General features: G+C 43.0%; 1 protein-coding gene across 1 annotated transcript in view; it reads right to left on the bottom strand.

The window, feature by feature from the left end:
• Positions 1–12114, bottom strand: part of Ints8 (integrator complex subunit 8) — a 49134-nt gene extending 37020 nt beyond the window's left edge. The window contains exons 1-7 of the mRNA XM_041656923.1: positions 11857–12114; positions 10526–10700; positions 6976–7116; positions 6665–6736; positions 4753–4804; positions 2214–2396; positions 1130–1237 (exon numbers count right to left, since the gene is read on the bottom strand). Of these exons, the coding sequence (XP_041512857.1) occupies positions 1130–1237; positions 2214–2396; positions 4753–4804; positions 6665–6736; positions 6976–7116; positions 10526–10700; positions 11857–11986 (861 nt within the window). The 5' untranslated portion in view covers positions 11987–12114. The remainder of the gene's footprint in view (positions 1–1129; positions 1238–2213; positions 2397–4752; positions 4805–6664; positions 6737–6975; positions 7117–10525; positions 10701–11856) is intronic.
• Between the last annotated feature and the right edge of the window lie 11403 nt (positions 12115–23517).

Raw genomic sequence — 23517 nt, forward strand, 5'->3', positions numbered from 1 at the left:
TTTTCTAACGAGGAAAGGAAATTAAAATGATTTTTCCAGCCAAGCGGTGGTGGCACACACCTTTAATCCCAGCACTTGGAAGGCAAAGGCAGGCGGGTCTCTGAGTTTGGAGCTAGTCTGGTCTACAGAGTTCCAGGAGAGCCAGGGCTACAAAGAGAAACCCTGTCTTTAAAATAAAATAAAATAAAAAAATCCAGGTTCTTAAAAATAGTAAAAAATTTAGGTATTCAACTATCTGGGGCTGGAGAGATGGCTTGGTTCATAAGAGCACACCCTAAGGACCTGCGTTTGGTTCCCAGCACCCATGATGGGTGGCTCACAACCACCTACAGCTTCAAGGCCCCAAGCATGATCTGCTGGCCTCCGGGTGAACCAGCGCTCACGTGCACATACCCACCCAGACATAGAAACACACTGGGCAATTAACTGAAAAGATAAATCATTCCTCTTAGAATATAATTCTCTGGATTCTAAAAAGCAGCTTGTTCTAAAGATGAGGCAGGCTCTGCCTCCTGAGGGCTGGGACTAAAGGTGTGCACACCACACCTGGCTAGTTCTACCTTTTTTTTCATTGCTTTTATTGCACTGTACACTGCACTCTACTTCTTGACACTGGACAAGAGGAAGAGCTGTTTCACATCCCTACTGCCTTGACTCCCTGCCATAATGAACCTCAAACTCAAAATCAACTTTGTTCTCTTAAGTTGCTTTTGGATATTCTATCACAACAACAGGAAAAGACAACAAGATAACAAGGAAATAATACACATTTTTAAAAGTTAGTTTATATTATTTCTTTTTAACTTTCCAAATTTTCTACACTGGGTACACTGGTTTGTTGCCACTGGGACTGAACCAAAGGACTTGTGCATGCTAAAAACACATTCTACCTGAAGTCGTACCCCAACACTGAGTTTGCTATCACCAATCTATTAATCCCAGCACTTGGACCAGCCTTGTCTACATTGTGAGTTCCAGGCCAACCACAACCACATAGTCAAACTGTCTTAAAAACCAAGTAAGTAACACTCTAGCACCAAACTCAGCTTTTGTTTAGAAAAAGTTAAGTCAAAAACCATATAGGCTTTTAAGGGACCAAATACCATGTATCATTTATGGCTGTACTCACCTCTGCAATTAGTTCTTTAGTTCTAAAGAATTTCTCTCTGGCATTTTCATAGACAGCTGAATTTGTAGAGCCTTGCTGGAAGTAGACCGCACCTAAATCATAACACACCTGAAATGATAACAAAACAATTTGCTTAAAATATTGACAAGCCAAGAAATGGTGGCACACACCTTTAATTCCAGCACTCAGGAGGCAAAGGCAGGTGGGTCTCTGTGATCTCCAGGTCAGCCTGCTCTACTTATTAAGTTCCAGGACAGCCAGGGCCTACACAGAGAAAAAAAAGTTAATAAAATTCAAATTTATTTATCCATTTATTTTGTTTGTTTTGATACAGGGTTTCTCTGTGTAGCCCTGGTGTCCTGGAACTCACAGAGATCCACCTGCCTCTGCCCTCTGAGTGCAGGATTAAAGGCCTCAACACCAGGCCTATCTCAAACTTAAGTATAATGGCAGGAAAACAGAAAAAAGACAAGTAAAACCCATAATCAAAAGAAATATTACCCAGCACTCGGGAGGCAGAGGCAGGCGGATCTCTGTGAGTTCGAGACCAGCCTGGTCTACAAGAGCTAGTTCCAGGATAGGCTCCAAAACCACAGAGAAACCCTGTCTCGAAAAACCAAAAAAAAAAAAAAAAGAAATATTAATAGACAGTAACTTTGATTTCCCTGCCTCTGCCTCCTGGGTGCTGGGATTAAAGGCGTGGCCTCTCTGTGAGTTCACGGCCAGCCTGGTCTCCAGAGAGGTGTCCAAGACAACCAGGAATGTTACACAGAGAAACCCTATCTCAGGGGGAAAAAAAAAAACTTCTAAGATATAACTGCCAATAAAAATCTAATAGATTATATATGGTGGTACATGCCAATAATCCCAGCACTTAAGAGGCTAATGCAAGAGAGTCACAAGTTCAAGGCAAGTCCTGATCTAAAGGAAAGCAAGTTCCAGGCCAACCTTTCTATTAATGAACTCGTTTCTTTAAAAAAAAAAAAAAAAGTACTCAACTCAAAATCACTGAAATACATCTAACAAAAGTATAAAGGTCTTACACGCAACTTCCAATATACTGGCTAAGTAAAGAAAGAAATACCTGGCATTGCATCTCCTCAGTTTTGATTTTCAACCCAGCTGTAGAACTCTCTGTTTCTCCATTCACCATGCCTGGTTCCATGGCTAGTAAGTCTAGAGTTCTCATAGTGTGAACATACAAATCCTTGTTTAATTTCAAGGCTGCTTCCAGGACCAAAATAGAATCAGCAGCTTGTTCTTTTAGCTACAAAATTCAATACACAAATGAAATTGTAACAACAGTAACTGATTATAATAACCAAAACATTTTTTACAAAATATTTAGTAGCTTCATGTACTAAAACAGGAGATAATTCAACAGGTACAACTACTTCCTGAAGTAACAATCTTAAATATTAAAAGTACAGTACGTTCTGTTGTAAAGTTAGAAACAAAATGCAGGAAAATCTGCACTATTTGAATTTACACTTTACTATGCAAAGTTGTATTACTAGGTACTACATAGCAACAATACGACACAGGCTTTTTGCTTCTCTATTCAAAATATTACAAACCCCACTGTGTATTTGTTTCACATAGGTATGATTTTTTTCTTTTATCCCTACTTTTTGATACTTATACCCTACCTTCTTCAGAACACTTTGATGTTAAATACTTATAGAGATTATACATGATCTCCCATTTCTTTTACATTGAGGAGATTAAACAATAAATATGGGGAACTGGAGAGCTGGCTTAGCAGTTAAGCATGTATTCCTCTTCCAGTGGGCTTGAGTCCCAGAACCGGTACAACCACCAGCTCCATAGGGGATCTGGCACCTCTGGCCTCTGCAGACACCTACAGTCATGCACACACAGACACAGACAGACATACATACAGCCACAAACAAATGAAAAAACTAAAAATATAAGAATCATTACAAAAGCACTATGGGGTAACATGTAGCACACAGCCCCGAGGTACAGCACTGCCCAGTATCAGCAGGCCTAGCGAGCACACATGCGCACATCCAAGATTTGCTATAATTCTCTGACAGTCTTTTGTTTTCCACATTTGCTGCGAATTTAATTAATTATCTTAAATCCTAGCCAGTTTCCCTCTCTCCTCTCCTCTCAGTCGCTCCCTGACATGCTATAAATTTTAAGAACTACAAAGAATATAAGATAATCAAAAAAATCAACTTTATTTTCTTAGCGTTTCTTTTTTTCTTGAGACAGGGCTGGCCTTCTTATGTAGTTGAGGGTGAGCTTGAATGTTTTTTGGGTTTTTTTTTTGTGGGGGAGGGGTCGAGACAGGGTTTCTCTGTGGTTTTGGAGCCGGTCCTGGCACTAGCTCTTGTAGACCAGGCTGGTCTCAAACTCACAGAGATCCGCCTGCCTCTGCCTCCCAAGTGCTGGGATTAAAGGCGTGCGCCACCACCTGGCTTGCTTTTTTTTTTTGAGCTTGAATGCTTGATCCTCATGGCTTAACCTGCCCAGTGCCAGACATACTGCTGCCAGCGTCTGCAGTACTAGGTCTCAAACCAGGGCTCTGTGCAGGCTAGATGAGCAATGTACCAAATCACCTATGTCGCCAGCCCTGTTTTATTGACAAGCCCTCACATAGCCCAGCTAGCCTCAAACCTGCTACATACCTGAGGATGGCCTTCAATTCCAGCTCTTCCTCCCTCTACCTCCAGAGTACTGGGAACTCAGTATACAGAATGACATTGGCATTGTATGTATGACCGTATGCACACAAGAATGCATGCACGTCAGAGCCAGAGGGTGATGGCGGAAGTCTCTCTCAATTACTCTTCATCTTAGTTTCTGATAAGACACAATTAACCTGGAGCTCACCAATCCAAACAGAAAAACTACCTAGTGGAACCAGTAACCCTTCTGTCTCCATTTCTCCAGTGGGGGGACCACAGACAGGCACACTAATACATCTTGGCTTTTACATGAGAGCTGAGAATCAGGTTCTTTGCTTAAACAGCAAGAGCTTTACCAACTAAGCCACTTCCTAGTCCAATAAAAATCATGTCTTTAGCCGAGTGATGGTGGCACACAATTTTAATCCCAGCACTCGGGAGGAAGAGACAGGTGGATCTCAGTAAATTCGAGGCCAGCTTGATATACAAAGCAAGTTCCAGGACAGAGAAACAATATCTCAAAAAACCAAAAAAAAAAAAAAAGGGGGAAAAAAAAAACTTTAACAATATTAGCTAAGCATAACACGTCTTGAACAATATCTGTCAAAATATCATAAACTATACAACAAAAGAACTAATGATAAAGTATTGTGCCGATAGTGTTGAAAACTGTACAATTGAAGCCAAGTAATGGTAACAAGTGTCTGTAATCCTAACACTTGTGAGGCAGAGGTAGGATGATAACGAATTAGAGACATCTTGACTACGTGGAAAATTTGAGGCCAAGCAGGGCTACATGATAAGACTGTCTCATAAAAGCAAAACAGACACACAGACACACACCCCTTCTTAAATGCTTACAGAAAACCCCACCCCTGTGCTTAGCCCTCTGAAACACTCCCGAAGCTAACATCAGAGACACACCTCTCCCTCTACCCTGATACTGCAGTGACTGCCAGTACTCACCACTTTCAGAATGTTTTCTGTTAGCTCCTTTTCCTGCTGCATCTGATTCATGCTAAAAGAACAAAGACAATTCTCAAGGCAAGACTGCAGAAGTCCAAATTTAAGGCTATCATTCTTCAGCATGAAGCTTTTATTTTTTTTAATGATAACAACAGGTTTGTTTGTTTAAACAAATAAAAGCACAGATTATGATGATGATCATTAACTTATCAGGACCTCCTCAATTGCTTTACATAAAACCCCTAAACTTTCATTCAGGAGTAAAACTAGCTAAGCATAACACACACCTCTAAGCCCAGCATTTGAGCAGTGGAGGACTAGGAGTTTCAAGGCCAATCAAGCTGCAAAATTCTACCAGCTCCTATTGGAGAAGGAAGAAAGAAAAAAGAGAAAGGAGGAGGAGGGAAGGAAACAAAAAGAGTAATAGAGTTTATTGACAACAAAAGCTCGTTTATTTAAAGAAGAGCCACGGAGGGGGCTGGAAAGACGCCTCAGTGGTTAGAAGCAGTGGCTGTTCTTCCAAAAGACTGGGGTTCAGTTCCCAGTACCCACATGATGTCTCACAACCTACCATAATTCAAGTCCCAGGGATCCAAATCTTCTGGCCTAAGGCACCAGGCATGTACATGGTGCAATTACATAAATGTAGGGAAAATTCTCAACAACATAAAAATAAAATTTAATCTTTAAAAAAAATAGGTATAGAAGCTGGGCATGGTAGCACAAGTCTTTAATTTTAGCACTCAGAAAGCAATGGCAGGAGGATCTCTGCAAGTTCAAGACCAGCCTGGGCCGGGCGGTGGTGGCGCACGCCTTTAATCCCAGCACTCAGGAGGTAGAGGCAGGAGAATCTTTGTGAGTTCGAGGCCAACCTGGTCTACAAGAGCTAGTTCCAGGACAGGCACCAAAAACTACAGAGAAACTCTGTCTCGAAAATCAAAAAAAAAAAAAAAAAAAAAAAAGAAGACCAGCCTGGTCTATATTATTGCGTTCTAAGCCAGCCAGAATTAATAGTAAGTTCCTATTCAAAAATACCAAAAATAAAAATAAAAAATAGCAATAGAGAATGTGTCACATTACAAAGAACTGTGTTATTTTTTTTATGTCCTAGCATGCATGTTACTGTTACTTAAATACTGGCAGTTTCCTCGAGAGGTAGGTCCTGCTCCACAGATGCTCTTCTGGGATGTACTGCTGACCTCTGGGAAGTTAATCCCTTTTTTTTTTTTTTTTTTTGATTTTTCGAGACAGGGTTTCTCCGTAGCTTTTGGTTCCTGTCCTGGAACTAGCTCTTGTAGACCAGGCTGGCCTCGAACTCACAGAGATCCGCCTGCCTCTGCCTCCCGAGTGCTGGGATTAAAGGCGTGTGCCACCACCGCCCAGCTGGGAAGTGAGAGAAGTAGCGGGTGGCAGAACACTGGGGTGTGCCCCTGGGGTAATTATTAGCCCTGCTCCATCCTTTCTTCCTTGGCATCCCGGCTCATGAAGTAAAAGTCATCTGCACTGACAGAAGCTTCCTTCAACTGCAGTTTGGCCCAAGTCCCAAAGCTAGCAGCGAAGCATTCAGACCTAGGCCATAAGTAAGTCTATTCTGTTCTGAGTGTAAGGAAGCAATTCCACTCACATCCAGTAACTAAGCTGTCCAGCTCCCTAGTAGGATGAGCGGCCACCAAGAATTTATGAAAGGATTTAAGTCTCCATATTCCATCAAGCTTTTGTCATGAACTTTGTACTGCTAACACTAATATTAATTTCCCCAGGTACAAAACTAATACACATGAAAGATAACTTAGTTATATGGAAAAATTCTTCCGTCACTCCTCCAAGCCTGAGCTCCATGCAGGCCCTCCATCCGCTCTCTGCTCTATGATCTCTGGACAACATCCTTAAATCACAATGCGTCACAACTCACACATTTAGTTGAGGAGGCCCAGGTTTCGCCTGTTTGACAGGAAAGCTGCTTTGAACAATTGTTCTAATTGCCCTAAAGAAAAGAGGTAAACAATAAAAAGTCAGTTCAATCATAACAAGTATAATAACTTAATAAATGTTAGATTTCATCCCCAGTTTCAGCAGCGTGCTTTTCATCTACATAGCCGTATATAAAAATGCCTCCACTTCCAAGTGCACAGTTCCAAAGATGCCTAGAGAGATCCCTGGACAAAAGGAGATCCTCAAAAGCATGGCCCTATACGGCAGCGTTCAAGGTAGGAGGCTGCTCACCATCTGTTGTAGAGGAGGATGGCCATGGCCGTGGTCGGGGGGAGGGCTGCCAGATCCATGTCCACATGCTTGGTCCCAGGGGGGACTTTACTGATGCACAGCAGCTCGTTCAACAGCATGTTCAACACCGGCACAGACAGGCTTAAGAGAAGCAGAGAGGCATGTCTGCGCGTTAGCTGCACAAGCCACAGAGAATACGAACCCTACTATGAGTGGAAATGACTACGCTGTTCAAGGATCACATCTGCAGATCTACCTACCTGGTAGACTCAAAACTTTTTACTGTGGGCTCACAATACAAAAGTGGCAAAACCCATACTGAGCACGTACCACACACCTTTAACTGTTCAACTAGTGATCTAGTGATTAGTCTTTCATTTTCACTCTTACCTACAACCCAAATTTAAAGATTTCAGATCCCATCTAAAATGTTTACCCTTCCTTTTTTCAAATAGGGGCCTGCCATGCAAACCAGGCTGGCCTCAAACAGGCAGCTGCCCATCTTGGCCTCCAAGGTGTTGGCTTAACAGGTGTAGTCACCACACCTGCAAAAAGTGAATTCGTGACAAAATAACAGTATTAATTCTTCAGAGAAAAAATTTAATTTCCTAGTATTGTGGAGGCAGTCAAGTAAGGATGTCTGAGTTTGAGGACAGCCTGGTGTATAGAGTGAAACTTTGTGTGAACAATAGCACCACCCATCACCACCCCACCCCACACCCCCCCAAAAAAAAAGAAGAAAAAGAAGCAATCATTTACATTTGATTATCATCAAATAACCAATAATACTACTGCTGGGTGTAGCCAACAGCAGCTTATTTGTCCAGCAGGTCATGGATTTGATTCCCAGAACCAGAAAAACCCAGCAGGTGTTCAATTTTCCAACTGTTTCATATAAGCCGTGTGTGCCTTAACACTACCATGGAGAGGTATATCTCCTGTAGACTATTAACACACCACACACACACACATAGTCCCACACTTGGAAGGCAGAGGCAAGACAGCAGGAGCCCAAAGCCATCCTTCACTACAGAGCTTGAGACTAACCTGGGCTACTTAAGATCATGCCTCAACCACAAAATAATCAATTTACTTTTTAAAAACTGTATTTAATGCTGAAGAACATATGGTAGAAAAAGTGTTTTGAAAGACTATATTGACTGAAGTACAAGCGCTCAGGAACTGGGTGGGGGACACTCACCTGCAAGACAGAGAGGGGAATGAGGGCAGCCTGGGCTGCACAGTGAACTCATGCTTAGACAGAAACATTTAAGACATGATAGACTATTAGGGCAGAAAACTTCCAACAGAGGCTAGAGAGTGGCTCAGTGGTTTTGAGAGCACTGGCTATTCTTAAAGAGGACCCAGGTTCAGCTCCCATCACCTACATGGTGGTTAGCAACAGTCTGTAACTCTAGTCCCAGGGGATCAGAAGCCCTTTTCTGACTTCCAAGGACACCAGGCACATATGTGGTGCATAGACACACATGCTGTCAAAACACCCATATACATAAAATAAATTAATTAAAATAAATAAAAAAGCCTTATGGTGGTGACACATGCCTTTAATCCCAGGGAGGCAAAGATCTTTGAGTTAGAGGCCAGCCTGATCTACAGAATGAGTTCTAGGATAGCCAGGACAACACAGAGAAACCCTACTTTGAAAAAACCAACCAACCAAATACACAAACACACGCGTGTGTGTGTGTGTGTGTGTGTGTGTGTACAAAGAGAGAGAGAACTGGGAACAAGCTAAATTAGTGTCAATGAGTAACAGTTAATGATACTGTGTAGTGGTTTGTAGAGGAAGTATGGAATTGAGACCGGTCCTTACTAAAAGGCTTAGGCTGACCTTGAACCACTGGCTCTTCTTCCCTCAATTTCCCAAGTGCTGGGATTATGAATTATATACCACCATATCAAACTAGTTAATACTAGTTATATTACCCGAAGAAATAAATGAAAACATTATACAGGGTATGATAACATTATTTTAAAACGTAGGAAATATGATATGAATAATCCCAGCACTTTGGGGGGAAAAGCAAGATCCTCCTCAGTTACATAGCCAGTTCAGGGTCGGAGTAGGTACACAGATCTTCTGCATACTGGAGAGGCTGTTCAGTGGTCAGAGCACTTGTTACTCTTCCAGAGGACCTAGGTGGATTCCCAGCACTCATGCAGTGATTCATAACCATCTATAACTCCAGTTCAGGGAATTTGACCTTCTGACCAATGAAGGCACCAGGCACTCACATGGTCACACACATATGTGCAAATGAAGGTCAAGCATTCATAAACATAAAGAAAATCTAAAAAAAAAAAATGTTCAAATAAATTTTCTCAACAAGCCAGCAGCACGCCTTTACTCCCAGCAATGGGTGGCTGAGGCAGGCGGATCTCTGTGAGTTTGAGGCCAGTCTGGTCTACAGAGCAAGTTCCAGAACAGCCAGAACTATTCACAAAGAAATCCTGTTTCAAAAAAAAAAAAAATAATAATAATAGTTTTGTTAAAAAACTAATAAAAATGGAGGAAGGCGGGCAGGCGGCATGGTGGCAGTGTGTCCCTAGCACTACTGAGGTCCAGGTTCGGTCTCAGGCCCTATAAACAAGACACTGGGCAAAGGAGAACAAAGGTCAGCCTAAAATGTTACTTCCGTCTTTCTAAATTTTTCAGTGTCTCTTTTTTTTCAATTATGAAAGAATGAAAGCAAATAACTTTCCAAACACAGCTTTGAAGGCATTTGCTTGTAAGCAAAGAAACACAGATTCCAGCAGTAATGCTAACAGTATGGGGAGAAGGAACTGACACTAACCAAATTATCTAACAGTAAATCATCCATTACATTGATCACTAATCTACTCGTTGCCTCTGATTATTTAGATCAACTGAAACATTCCTAACGCTTGCAGTCTGGATTATCCTGTTACCACACCTCTGGTAATAATTAGCTTGTCTACAGCCTCACAGTAAAACCTGGCCTAGGACCCCTGAGGCCCTGACTTCACTTTTCAGTTAGAGGGAAGAAGCCCTTCCTCATTACTGACAGAAAACATCTAAACTTTAAAGGTGGTTCATCTACTATTCAAATGATCCTGTCAAGTCCCTGCTTTGTTTGGGCAGGACGGTATGAGTAAGCCCAAGCTGTCCAGTCTGGTCTCTAAACTGGGGGCTCCCGGGAATCTATTGCCTTAGTCTCAAGATGCTGCAACTACACACACATCTAGTTTTAAACACTTTTTTGTTTGTTTGTTTTTTGTTTTTTTGAGACAGGGTTTCTCTGTGGTTTTGGAGCCTGTCCTGGAACTAGCTCTTATAGACCAGGCTGGTCTTGAACTCACAGATATCCGCCTGCCTCTGCCTCCCGAGTGCTGGGATTAAAGGCGTGCGCCACCACCGCCCGGCTAAACACTTTCTTATATCTTTTTTAAAATGTTTGAATATTTAAAATTATTTAAAATAATTGAGTCACTGTGAGAACACTAGCCTAGCATACAGACAGAAACACAGCATCTACGGTGTCCAGTGGAATGCTATTCAAACTCCCACCTTTTCTCTAGGATGTCTAAATCCCACTTCAAATGTGCAGCAACCTTAAGAGCAAGAAGCTTTAGGATTCGGTTCCTCTTGTTATCAGGCGGAGGCTGGACTTGGTTTTGCTCATTGACTGAAGGTTTGGAAGCCTGCTCCAAAAACTGAACTATAAGCTGAACTGGTGCAGGATCTAGGAGTTAAAAGAAAGAAAATGAATTCTTAGGTTTCATTATAAACGTGCAAAAGGAGTCCCTGTAGGGGGTGATGCCAGCAGGGGGATCTGTCAGGGCTGGGGGCGGGGCAGGGACACAACACTGCCAACAACTTCAAGGACAGTTGCAGCTCAGAGGTTGCCAATTCCCCCAGGTATGCAAGAGGGTCTAAATTTAATTCCCAATACTAGAGGGAGGGAGTGGGAGAAAAAGAGGAGATCAAGAAAGTTAGTTCAGAACAAAGCATTTCTCTCGAAGAATTCCAGGTTCCCAGTTGATCCTAGGACAGGGTTAATTAGAAGAACGAAATGCGGGCTGCAGAACTACTGTTTTGACAACTAGGGGTCTTTTATTTAGTTATGTCTCTGCCGCTGTTCCCCACAATGAAAAGTGGAGGCTAATGCCTCTTACATCACAGAACATGAAGACTTAACTAAGTAAGGGAAGTGATATAAAAAGCTAAGTAGAAAAAAAAAAAAAGCTAAGTGGAGGCTTGGCACCCTGCGAGCCCTAAACAATGTGCCAATAAGAAAGCTCTACACATAATAAAACTGCCTACCTAATGATGCCAACTTTTCACAAAGTAGTCACCTACAAGTAAGACCAAATTTGCATTAGAACTGAGCAAACTAAAGCTTACGTTGTATCTTTCCAGAAATGCCAGGAAAGAGCATGGCCCCTACCCAGAAACATTCATGCAAGCACTGGTATCCATACCCAACAGCCACCCGGCGACTGCACAGCAGTTCCTGCTTTCGGCAATTTTATTTTATTCCATTCGGGGTCATACAATGAAGAGCACAATGCCCTGGCTGAGTAGACAAAAACCTAAGGCTGGGGGCTGCCTCAGAGATCGGCAACGCCGGACGGATGGCTTCCTCCGCTCTCCCCTCAGGGAGCCAGGGTCCGGGGCAGTGCGACTGCAGCGACACGGCCCCAGCGTGGGCCGTGAGGAGCACGGTAGACGGGAGAGCCTTGTCTGGAGCTCTCTCAGTCGCTCGGCGGCGGCGACGCCCGCGGTCTGGGAACCGCAGGCGCCGGGGACCGCAGCCGCTCGGGACCGCAGCCGGCGGGGACCGCAGCTGCCCGGGACCACGCCCGCCCGCCGCCCGCAGCCCGCAGGGGCCCGCTCACCCGGGCAGGCTTTGCGCAGATGCTTCTCCAACAGCGACTCCTCCAGCAGGAACTCGAACCAGCAGGTCTGCGGCGGGGTGCAGGGCCGGCTGGAGGTGGCCGCCTCCCGGTCCGCCGCCTCCGCGCTCATCCTGCCCCCGCCGCCGCCGCTCCCAGCGCCTCCCGGCTCCAACCTGACCCCCACCGGAGGCCTGGGTCCCCCCCAGATCCCCCTCGGAACGTCCGGACGCCTTGCACGACTCAAGATGGCGGCGGGGCCTGCCCGAGCCCCTCCCCGGATTCGCGACTCGCCGCGCTCTCGACCAATCGCTTCAGAGGGAAGGGGCGGGATCAAGAGATCGCTCCGCCCCCGCACGGCCATGGCGTTGTCTTACGGTGAATCTCGACTCTCAAGGGGCTTTCCAGGTCCCATGTGGGCTCCTCACTGAGAAAATGAAGCGATTTCGATGGCTTCGTAATCAGAAAAACGGAACCAGATCTAGCTGTTTTTGTCTCTGGTGCTTTCCCTTTCAGAGATTCCTTCCCACGTACCTCCTCGCCCCGTTTTCCAAATGAAGAGCGCATGCAGTTAGATGCAACTTTCAACGACTTCTCCGGACGAGCTCTAGGTGTTCAGCACCTAGTTAATGCTCCTCAGATCTCCAGTAGGCACAGTAAAGCCCTACGTTGACATTTGCCGCCTTTCTGTCCCCCACAGAACTAAGGAGCAAAGTCTGGTGGGGCCAGCCTCAAGTTGGAGGACAGATTCGTCCTCATAGTGAGTTCCTGGGATCCTGGGGGCTGACTGGCCAGCTCATCTAGCCGAAATAGCTCCTGGAGAGAGATGAGGAAAAAACTCCCAACGTCTACCTCTGTCCTGCACCCACTCCATAGAAAATTTCCCAGAGATGCATTACTAAAGACAATTGCTTTCATTAGGGGACCCTGAGAAACACAGAAGTAAATTCAGATTTAGTCAGTTTCTTTTAGATGCCTCTCTTCCTGATTGTTTTTCTTTGTTTGATGCAGGGTTTCACTCTGTAACCCGGAATGACCTGAAGCTTTGTCGCTCAAGCTGAACTTGAACTTAAGTCGATCTTACTGACTCAGCCTCCAAAGCCCTGAGATTAGAGGTCATCATGTTCCTTGTGGGTTCTTTGTGGGTATTTGTGTGTTTTGTTCTTATACTTCTTTAAGAAAATAAAATCCAACCACGTACAGAATATGTAAAAACCATTGTATAAATATTCTGGGGATGGATCTTACGTCATCTAGGGAATAATTGGAATGGCAGGTCTTTGCAACTAGGCCCAGCTTTGCCATAGATTTTATAAAACAGCAAAAGATTTAAAACTGTTATGACGTCATGGCAATGTCTTAAGCTTCTATCTTGTATTACTTGTAGACAATATGTCACTGACCGGAGAACTGAGAGACCTGTTACCTGAAACAAAAGCACCACCACTGATTGCCACATTGAACCACAGCCGAGTTTCTGAGTCATTCTGCCTTTAAATGGCAACTCCACCCTCCTCCTTTAAACTTTAAAAGCCTTCCTTCTACAGTGGCAGATGAGCTCGGTGAAGAAAATGGCTGAACAGGCACATCCTTGTTGACATTTTTTCTGGTTGTGGAGAGGGAAAGAGGGAAGAATGCAGCCCTCCTGGCAGTGGGAAGTCGGCTACCTGGGCCTGGGGAGAAACAGTCATAGGAAACTCTTTCGCTCGCTTTCAAGTCATAAGCGTTTGTGTGATTTAAAACACACAAAGAAAGTCAGGCGGTGGTGGCGCACGCCTTTAATCCCAGAACTCAGGAGGCAGAGGCAGGCGGATCTCTGTGAGTTCGAGACCAGCCTGGTCTACAGAGCTAGTTCCAGGACAGGCTCGAAAGCCACAGAGAAACCCTGTCTTGAAAAACCAAAAAATAAAATAAATAAAAATAAAAAAAATTGGGTCTCAGTAGCCCAGATAGCTTAAATTCTTTTAACCTTAATGTTGGGAAATGTGTTCACAGGTCTCGGAAGACATCACAGCTGAAAGCTTTGAAAATAGCAAAGTCAGACTGAGATGTTTTTGTTAAATAACTTTGCAGCGAAAAACCCCAAGAAGACAACCTAAAGTTTTAGAAAGGCACAGAGTTGAATGTGGAACTCTTTAAGGACAGGGAACAAGAACAAAGCAGCCCAGTTATTACTGGCTGATGTGCTCTCTTTGCTAGGTTTGGTTGATGACCAAAGGTGATTAATTCCTTATACCCATTTAAGTCCTCAATCTCCTGATATAAAAAACTATTAATGATTAGATGTGTACCCTAAAGATTTAAAATAGAGCTGACTGATTCTTTTTCATATATAAAAGTTTAGGTTTGTGATTTTTTTTTAAGATTCCTTATAAGATTACCTTTCAAGATGAGTAATAAAGTAATTGGCCCTTTCTTTGTAACTGCAAAACACAGTCTGCCAGTAAAAGACCTGACAAAAACACCTTGCTTGCCCACATGGTTAATCTATAACAAGTTGCCTGGGTATGAATGTATGTTGGTGCCTGGGATTATTTGTTTTTCGCCTGTAATCATGTGAGGGAGATGAAAAGCATGTTTTTACCTATAAACATTCACTTGAAAAATGGATTGCAACTGTTTTGGCTCTTGTATTACCTGGAATATTCTGTTGGGGTATAAAAGCTGTAAAACAACATGAGGTGGGAAGGGATATTAGAGAGAGAAAAAGGGATAGAAATAAAGAAGGAAAACATCAAGAGAGCTTGTGAGTGCTTTTTTTCCCTACCACCCCCTCAGAAAAGTTTAGCCTCGCTGGCTCTGTGGATTCCTGCCATTGCCCTGTGCTGCTAGAGGACTGGATCTCAGAAATTTTCTCTATAGCTAGAGAGGCACCATATCACTTGTCAATCACAGGTCCTGTTTGCTATTCCCCCCTCCCCATGCGGTGAAGTCACAATTGTCAAAGGCAGAACCACCCTGGCATAAGCTAAGTCTCTAAAGTTTTTTCTATACACTTTTAAAAATGAAGACATATGTAAGTGTGCTAGCAAATAATGTGATTTCTTCCAGAAATATTTTAACAATTATCTTCTCGAGCCTGGCATAGTGGTGCACGCCTATACTCCCAGCGTCCGCAGCTGTCAGGTGGCTGATGAGCTTAAGAGTGGCCTTGGCTACACAGTAGAGCCTGTACCGCAATTACAGACAAAATCAAAGAATACAAAGCTTGGTCCCCCCACTCCCTGTTTTTTTAAGATTTACTTTTGGAGCCAGCACTTCAGAGGCAGAAGCAGGTGGATCTCTGAGTTCAAGGTCAACTTGGTCTACTTAGTAAGTTTCGGGACGGCCAGGACTACACAGAGAAACCCTGTTTTCAGGAGCTGAAGATAGATGGCTTAGAAGTGAACACTGGCCTCTCTTCCACAATACTCAGGATCCTTTCCCAAGCACCTACATGAGTGCTCACGAAAGTCTGTATCTGCAGCTCCAGGGCATCTGACACCTTCTGCTTGCTCTCTCCGGCACCAGGTTCACTTGTGCGGCACAGGCATACAAGCAGGCAAAACACCCACATACATAAAAAAAAAAAATGGAACATTGTTTTTCATTCATGTATGCTCCCTGGAGGTATAAGACTGTGTCAGATCTCCTGGGAACTGAACTCTAGTCCTGGACAAGAGTAGCAGGCTCTCTGAGACAGAGTCTGACAAGCACCGAAAGTTCCTATGTAGACCAGGCTGGCCTCAAGCTCACATATCCTCCTGCCTCTGCTGCCTCGATGCTGGGATTAGGGCCACCATGCCCAGCTCAAGAATAAAGATATTAAATCCTGCCCACAAGTGCTACTGGCCCACTGTCCTGATTAGTTTTATGTCAACTTGAAGTAAGTAGTATCATTTGTGATCCTCGGTTGAGAAAATGTCCCTGTAAGATCTCTGGTAAATCTGTACTACATTTTCTTGATTCGTTATTGATGTGGGTGGGCCAGCTCACTGGAGAAGGTGCCTACACAGACCCCCATCTATGTATAAGGAAACAAGCTGAGCAAGCCACAGGGAACAAGAGAGCTAACTCCGCCCCTCCAAAACCTCTGCATCAGCTCCTTCATATAGGTTCCTGTGCTGTTTGAGTTCCTGTCCTGATTTCCCAGAGATTGACTGGGCTGTGGATTGTAAACTGAAATAAATTCTCCCTCCCCACTTGTTTTCGGTCATGCTGTTTTATCACAGTCCTAGAAACCCTAAGACAGCTCCACAGAGGGTTCCTCAATGGCCTTGTGATGGTTTTTATCACAGTCCTGGAAACCCTAAGACAGCTCCACAGAGGGTTCCTCAATGGCCTTGTGATGGTTTTTATCACAGTCCTGGAAACCCTAAGACAGCTCCACAGAGGGTTCCTCAATGGCCTTGTGATGGTTTTTATCACAGTCCTGGAAACCCTAAGACAGCTCCACAGAGGGTTCCTCAATGGCCTTGTGATGGTTTTATCACAGTCATGGAAACCCTAAGACAGCTCCACAGAGGGTTCCTCAATGGCCTTGTGATGGTTTGAATGAGAATGGCCCCATAGGCTCATAGATTTGAATCTGTGGAGCTCAATTAGTGGAACTGTTTGGGAAGGATTGGGAGGTGTGGCCTTGGTGGAGGAAGTGTGTAGCTGGAGGTAAGCTTTGAAATTTCTTTTGTCTTTTTTGGTTTTTCAAGACAGAGTTTTGCTGTAGCATTGGAGCCTGTCCTGGCACTAGCTCTTGTAGACCAGGCTGGCCTCGAACTCACAGAGATCCACCTACCTCTGCCTCCCAAGTGCTGGGATTAAAGGTGTGCGTTTAATCCTGACCCGCCAGTGTCCCGGGACTGGATTTGCTCCTGGTTTCTGTGCCCGGTGGAGCTTGTTTCCTCAGGCCCTCTCTGTCCTAGGTCTCTGGGTTAGATACTAATTAGAAGACTAATTAATTATCTTTAGTTTAGACTCATTCTCTGCAGCCTGTATTAAGGAAAATGCACTATGTAGAGAGGAGTCACCAGGCTATCAGGCGAAACTAGAAACTTGGTGCTGAAACAGCAGCTTCAGCAAGCACCCACTAATCAAGAACTACCTCCCTTTTGCAAATAAACATGAATTAGGAGGGACTCAACTCTAACTGGGAACTCCAGGGTGGTTGTAACCAGGCTAGAAGTACAAAACTTCTAAAGCCCTATCAAACTCTAGCCATTCAGAAGTTGTTGACTCCCAAACGAAGGAATCACCTGACCCAAAGACATGCAGCTTGTTGCCTGAGATACAGTCTATGGTATTTTTAGCCACAAGCCTCCATCAGACTAATTAAAGCACTCAGAGACCAAGACTAGCTCTGGAGGACCCTGGACTTAGAAGCTGGAGCCGAAGCTGGAGCTCAGTGGTAGATCACTTGCTTAGCATGTGCATGGTTCTAGGTTCAAATTCCTGTATTATCCCTTTATCACCCCCCAAAGAAAAAGAGGACCTGTTCTTGCCTACCAGCACCCACACAGTGGCTCACAACCATCTGTAACTCAAGCTCTAGAAAGCACTGTGTCCTGACTGCCTACTGCACACATGTGACAAAGACATCCACGCAGGCAAACACTCCTCACACACACAACATTTGAAAAAATAAATACGAATTTTAAGAGGAAGTGGGTCTATAAAGAGGAGAGAATGATGTAGATATGCAAAGAGAAATACAGATAAGAAACCAGGCTTAGCTCCTCCAGGAGAAGGTAATAGCCTGAAAATTTATTTAGTCTCCGCTGTGAATCCCAAATTAGTAATGTCCAGAGCAGTGGTTCCCAGCCTATGGGTCATGATCCCCTTGAGGGTTAACCGACCCTTTCACAGGGGTTGCCTAAGACCATTGAAAAACACAGACACTGACATCAGGATTCATAACAGTAGCAAAATTACATTTATGAAGTAGCAACAAAAATAATTTTATGGTTGGGGTCACTATAACTGTGTTAAGGGAACTGTGTACTGATATTTCATTTGTATTTTAATAAATAAAGCTTGCCTGAAGATCAGAATGCAAAACAACCAGCCACACTAGCCATCCATACAGGCCAGGCAGTGGGGGCATACTCCTTTAATCCCAGCAGCCACACTAGTTAGCCATGGAGACCAAGCAGTGGTGGTGCCCACCTTTAATCCCAGCACTAGAGAGGAATATAAGGAGGGATGAGACAGAAACTCTCTTTCAATCTGAAGATTTCATAAAGGTAAGAGCTCTCTATTGGCTTTTCTGATATTCAGGATGAACCTCAATGTCTGTCTCTGGGTTTTTATTATTCAAACTACAATTGGCACCCAACATTTGGGGTACAAATTCACAAAAAAAAGCCTTTTAGGTACAGGCTGGAGCTGCACATGGAGCTCCCGTCCCATCAGGCTTTCTTTTCTTTATCCCCCAAGCCTCTGAGCGAGTTTGGGATTTTCCTGTTGTAGTCTCTGTGAAACAATCTCCAGCTGCCTCCCTGATTCCAGTGAAGCACCTGGGCCCCAAATGCCACAGGACTCATCCACCCAAGACTGCCTAGTAGGCTGAGAATTATTATAAGGAGGCACGGTGAAGGCAAAATCTTCTCTGTCCTTTTCTTGTACAGGCATAGTGAAGAAACAATCTTTTAAATCAATAACTATAAGAGGCCATTCTTTTGGTAATAGAGAAGGCAGAGAAATTCAAGATTGTAGAGGGTCCATAGGTTGAATTGCTCTTAGATCTGTCACCATTCTCCACTTACCAGATTTCTTTTTAACAAACACACAGGAGAATTCCAAGGGCTGGTTGATGCTTCAATATGATGAGCATCTAGTTGCCCCTGTACTAGCTATTCTAGAGCTTGCAACTTATCTTCAGCTAGGGGCCAGTGCTTAACCCATATTGGTTTCTCAGATAGCCATTTTAAAGGTAAGGCTGTTGGTACTTCTAAAGGTTTGCTAGTTGCTTTGTGTTCTTGTACAGTCTGAATGGCTAGTGACCTTTGTGTATAGTGCCTTATAACATCCTTCCCAGAATTGAGTTTCTGGCACTGCAGGAATGTTAATCTGGGTATTCCATTGTTACAGCAGGTCATGACCCCATAAATTCACTGCAATATTAGCCACATACAGCCTCAGCCTTTCTTTCTGTCCTTCTGGTCCTATGCATTCAACCCATCTTGTGCTTTGCTTCACTTGAGATAGGGTTCCAATTCCTAGTAATTGAACATCTCCCTCTTGAAGAGGCCAATTTGGATGCCAAGATTCTGGAGTAATGATACTCACATCCGCACCCCTGTCTATCAAACCCACAATTACAATGCCATTTTTATGCACTCTTAGCTTTGGTCTTTGATCATTTATAGAAGTCTGCCAGAATATATGCTTCATATTTCCTATTGGAACTTTTGATTCATTCTCCATGTTTATTCCATCATTCAGAACAGTATTTTAAGGCTCTGGATTTTTTAATTTTCCTGGTGAGCGATGTCCTCCACACTGACTGGGAATGACTGGACCACTCTTGACTTGGGGACCTGCGACAGGTCCCCCAAAGAGTTTCCCAATGGTATCAGGTTGCCTTATCTGTCTTTTGTTGACCTGAATTCATTGGTCCAATGCTGGACTTTGCCATACCTTCTACATATACCTGAAGGCTAAGTTCTCCTATATTTGCCATTCCCAGAGGAGATATTATTCCTAGAAATTCCTTGTCTACAATCCCTTATCAGATGTCCAATTCAACCACAATTAAAACATTTGGCATTTTGATGTCTCCTCATACCTTTGGAAATCACTTCTCCTACCCAAGATTCCATAATATAGTCAAATGTCTGATCAATGTTCATTGTATGCAGGATCCATTCATTCATTGTTGCTGATCTGACCTTTAAAGGTCCAAGTATCTTTCTGCATTCTAAGTTGGCATTTTCAAAAGCCAGAGATTCGATAAGTACTCATCTAGCATCTGGGTCTGTTACTACTATTTGTACAGTCTTAGTTAATCTTTGTAAAAAGTTACTAACAGCTTCTCTCTGGCCCTGTTTAACCCTGGTATAGGATTCAATTAATTTTCCTAGTTCTTGAATCCTGTCCCAATCATTTAAGGCTGCTTTGTGGCACAGGGACAAGATTTGTTCATCGTAAAGCACTTGATCCTGTGGGTCAGCACAAGGGCCCTCACCAAGAATTTGATCTTGGGAAGTCTCAAGTCATTTTGCTTTTCCCTGTTCTGAAATTTTAGCCTCTTCCCTGAAATAACATTTAAACATGAGTTGAGGCCCATCACTCAGGACTGCTGAAACTGAAGCCAGTCATGTGGTGTGGCTTTAATGCTAGAAGCCCATGTCTTTACCATCTCCCTCACAAATGTGGAATGCAAGCCATAAGTTATGACAGCTTGCTTAATTTCTTTTAGATCATTCATTCCTATAGGTATTCATTTACCTTCTTTGGAACCTTTTGGGCCTCTAGAACTTGGTGCTTTGTCAGAGTAGATTACAGGGTAGGAAGCTAAAATCCTGGGTAAGTCATTCTGACAGGTACTGGCAATGTTAAATCTTGTCCTTGCACCTTCTTTCCCTGCTCATCTGCTCCAATAATTTCCTCAATCGTTTCAAATCCTTTTACTACTGTCTCTTGTAAAGCATGAATCTCTTGACCTGTGTATATTTCTAGTGATTTCTAACCTCTGGTCCTCATTCTGCACATGTGATCCCAAGGTCTGAAGTTTCTCCTTTAAAGATAACATCTCATCCTTGGACATTATTTGGATAGTGTGCAGATTGCCTTCCTGGAGAGATACTCCATCTGCTAACCTATCATAACTCTTTAACAAATTTTGATTGTCAAATTCAACAGTATGAATTCTTTCAGATAATTAATTCCTCAGTACCTTTTGACATGGATTCAATTTTGTCTGTCAAATTAATGTTACCCTTTTCAATAGTATTAATTTTTACAGCAACTTTTGACTGTTGATGGTATTAATCCTGTCAGCTAACTGTTCATTATTAGTCTGTAAAGACTGTATCATTTCTAAAAGTGTCTCATTCTTGGCTCTGTTATCAAACCATTTTCTTAAGGAAATAATATGAAGAAAAAAACTGAGTCCCAATGTCCAATAAATGGATGTAACACAGTAACCATATAAGCCTTGCAGAATATAATCCATAGTATAAGCAAAAAAAGTCACTAAAATTCTCTATGGTAATATTGTCTGCCATTATAAAACTTTCAAGATTATTGATTAATTAATAAAGTATTTACCTTATGTTATGAGGCCTGGTAAATTATTTTAGGTGTAATAAACTTAATTGTCTAGCAGGTGTTGTGGTTGCAGAGTCGTTGACTAGTGCACAACCTGGTGCCATGAACAGCCCTGAGCCGCTTTGATTTTCTTGCCTTGTGTTGGGTAAATACTGAGAAATACACTTTGCTTGACAAATTAAAGGCAATTAAATCAATTCTGTACATGGAGCAAGAAGCCCAGAACTCACGGCCAGGGAGCACAAACCAGAAACTGCACAAGTCGCCACACGGCAGGGAACACAGTAGTGGGGGGGGGGGATGTGCGCGAGCTTGGGAAATTTCCAAGTCGCCACACACACTTAACTCCACTGCAGTGGGGATTTTATTTAAAAAAAAACCCACTTAGTAGATAAAAGCAAGCCATGTGTGTAGGGGTGGGAGATGTTCTGGGCTGTGGACCGGTTAGGTGTGGAGTTCAGATCTACGTGGGTGCCAGAGGATGGAGGAAGTTACAAGATAATCCCACACTAGTTCAGAATTATGTATAATAACGGGTTATTTATTTAGGGGAGACTTACAGATGACTGTTACAGATCACAGTCCTCTGCACTAATGGGGAACAGGAACAGAGTCTAGCAGCTGGGAATGAGAGGCAGAAGCAAGAGAGATTTACAGTATACAAGACCACGCCCAAGTGGGCTGGCATCTTAAAGGCTATTGGCTGAAGGAGTGGAAGGCACTCTCACAGCAACTGTACACTTAAAGGAGTGAGTTGTATGATGGATAATTATATCTCAACAAATTTACAACAAAGTTCAAGTATGAGTAAGAGACAGCTCAAAATCCTGAGAGGTTTTATTAAGAAGACAAAACGAGGGTAAACGAGCACGAAAGAACTTCATTATTGATAAAAGGATATTAATGCTACAAAATCTGGAATAAAGCTATTTCTAGGAAACTCTTTTAAAGTATTTGTATTTACTGACACTTTACACTTTTTTGGCAATGTAATCTAGTTGCAGGAAGAACACAGTTACTCTAAATACACACACTGTAGACGGACTCAGAGACCACCCACGCCTCTACTCGCTGTTAACAGCTGTAGGAGGCATCGGCTTAAACAGAGAAGGGTATTAGATACTGAAGGTTTATGTTATGCCATTCTTTCACAATCACAAGTAAAGCCTATTTCTCACAGATTTGCACATAGTATTCTACATGTCAAAAAGCAGAAACAATGCAATGAAACCTTTACACTAAATTCAACACATTTGGCTCCGACATGTACATTTGATTACAAAAGCAACTTTATTATTTAGAAAATAAGGTATCACATATATTCCTTTGTAACATTGCATCTAATCTTATTTAAAGCATTAAAAACTCAGTAATTTAAGTAAGAACTTGTTTGATTTTTCTTGTAATTTGCAGAGTCAAAATTCTTTTTTATTTTTTTTTTTTTTGGAAATAGGGTTTCTTTGTATAGCCTTGGCTGTCCTGGAACTCGTTCTGCAGACCAGGCTGGCCTCCAACTCACAGAGATCTGCCTGCCTCTGCCTCCTGAGTGCTGGGATTAAACGTGTGCGTCACCACCACCAGGGCAGAGCCAGAATTCTAATATATATTGAGTCTAAATGCTACTAGCAAATGACAACAATAGAGATTCTACATTTAATTTTTGGATTTTTTTTCTTTACAGAGGGGCTCATGCAACCCAGGTTGGCCTCAAACTCATTTATGTAGCTGGGGATGACTTTGAACACTTGATCCTCCTGTCTCTATCTCCCAAGTGCTGTGATCACAGGTGTGTACCACCAAACACAGCAAGACTAGAAATGTGAACAGAGGGATAAACAAAGAAAGGATATACCAATATAAATTAGAAAGTAATTATTAGCTTAAAAAATGTTCCTAAATATACAGAATTAGTAGCACATGAATATTGAAATATTCATGCATTAAAAATAAATTTACCAAAAGTTTGATTTACATAGAACTATTAAAAACTCCGCCAACTGAAAAAAAATACTACTTTTATACAAAAAGAGGCATCAAAATGTATTACCAGTTCAAAAATAAGAGGCCCCAAAGATTTCTCAAAACTAATTTAGTAACAGTTATACAAGAAATTAATAATCTATTTGAGGCATACTTTTGAGCCCAAATGGTTAACACTTCGACTTCTTCTTCTTCATTCTTTGTTGACTGAATCTGGTTGGTACAGAAGAGTCAGAATGCTGGGGCGACTGGCAATCTGGGTTATTGTGGGGAAAGGCAAGCCTGTGTGCATGTGTGTGCCGGGTTGGTGCTGAAGTACAGCACACATACACAGACTGCGACTCTGTCCGCATGATGCCCCACAGCAGGACGCAGATGCCAAGCCATCAGAAGTACTAAACTCACAGAGTCCTATCGCATCCCTTACCAGCTCAATCACTC

This window comes from Microtus oregoni, unplaced genomic scaffold (assembly GCF_018167655.1).
Source record: "Microtus oregoni isolate MIOR12 unplaced genomic scaffold, Mior012 000008F_ref0000371, whole genome shotgun sequence".
NCBI classification, from domain to species: Eukaryota; Metazoa; Chordata; class Mammalia; order Rodentia; family Cricetidae; genus Microtus; species Microtus oregoni.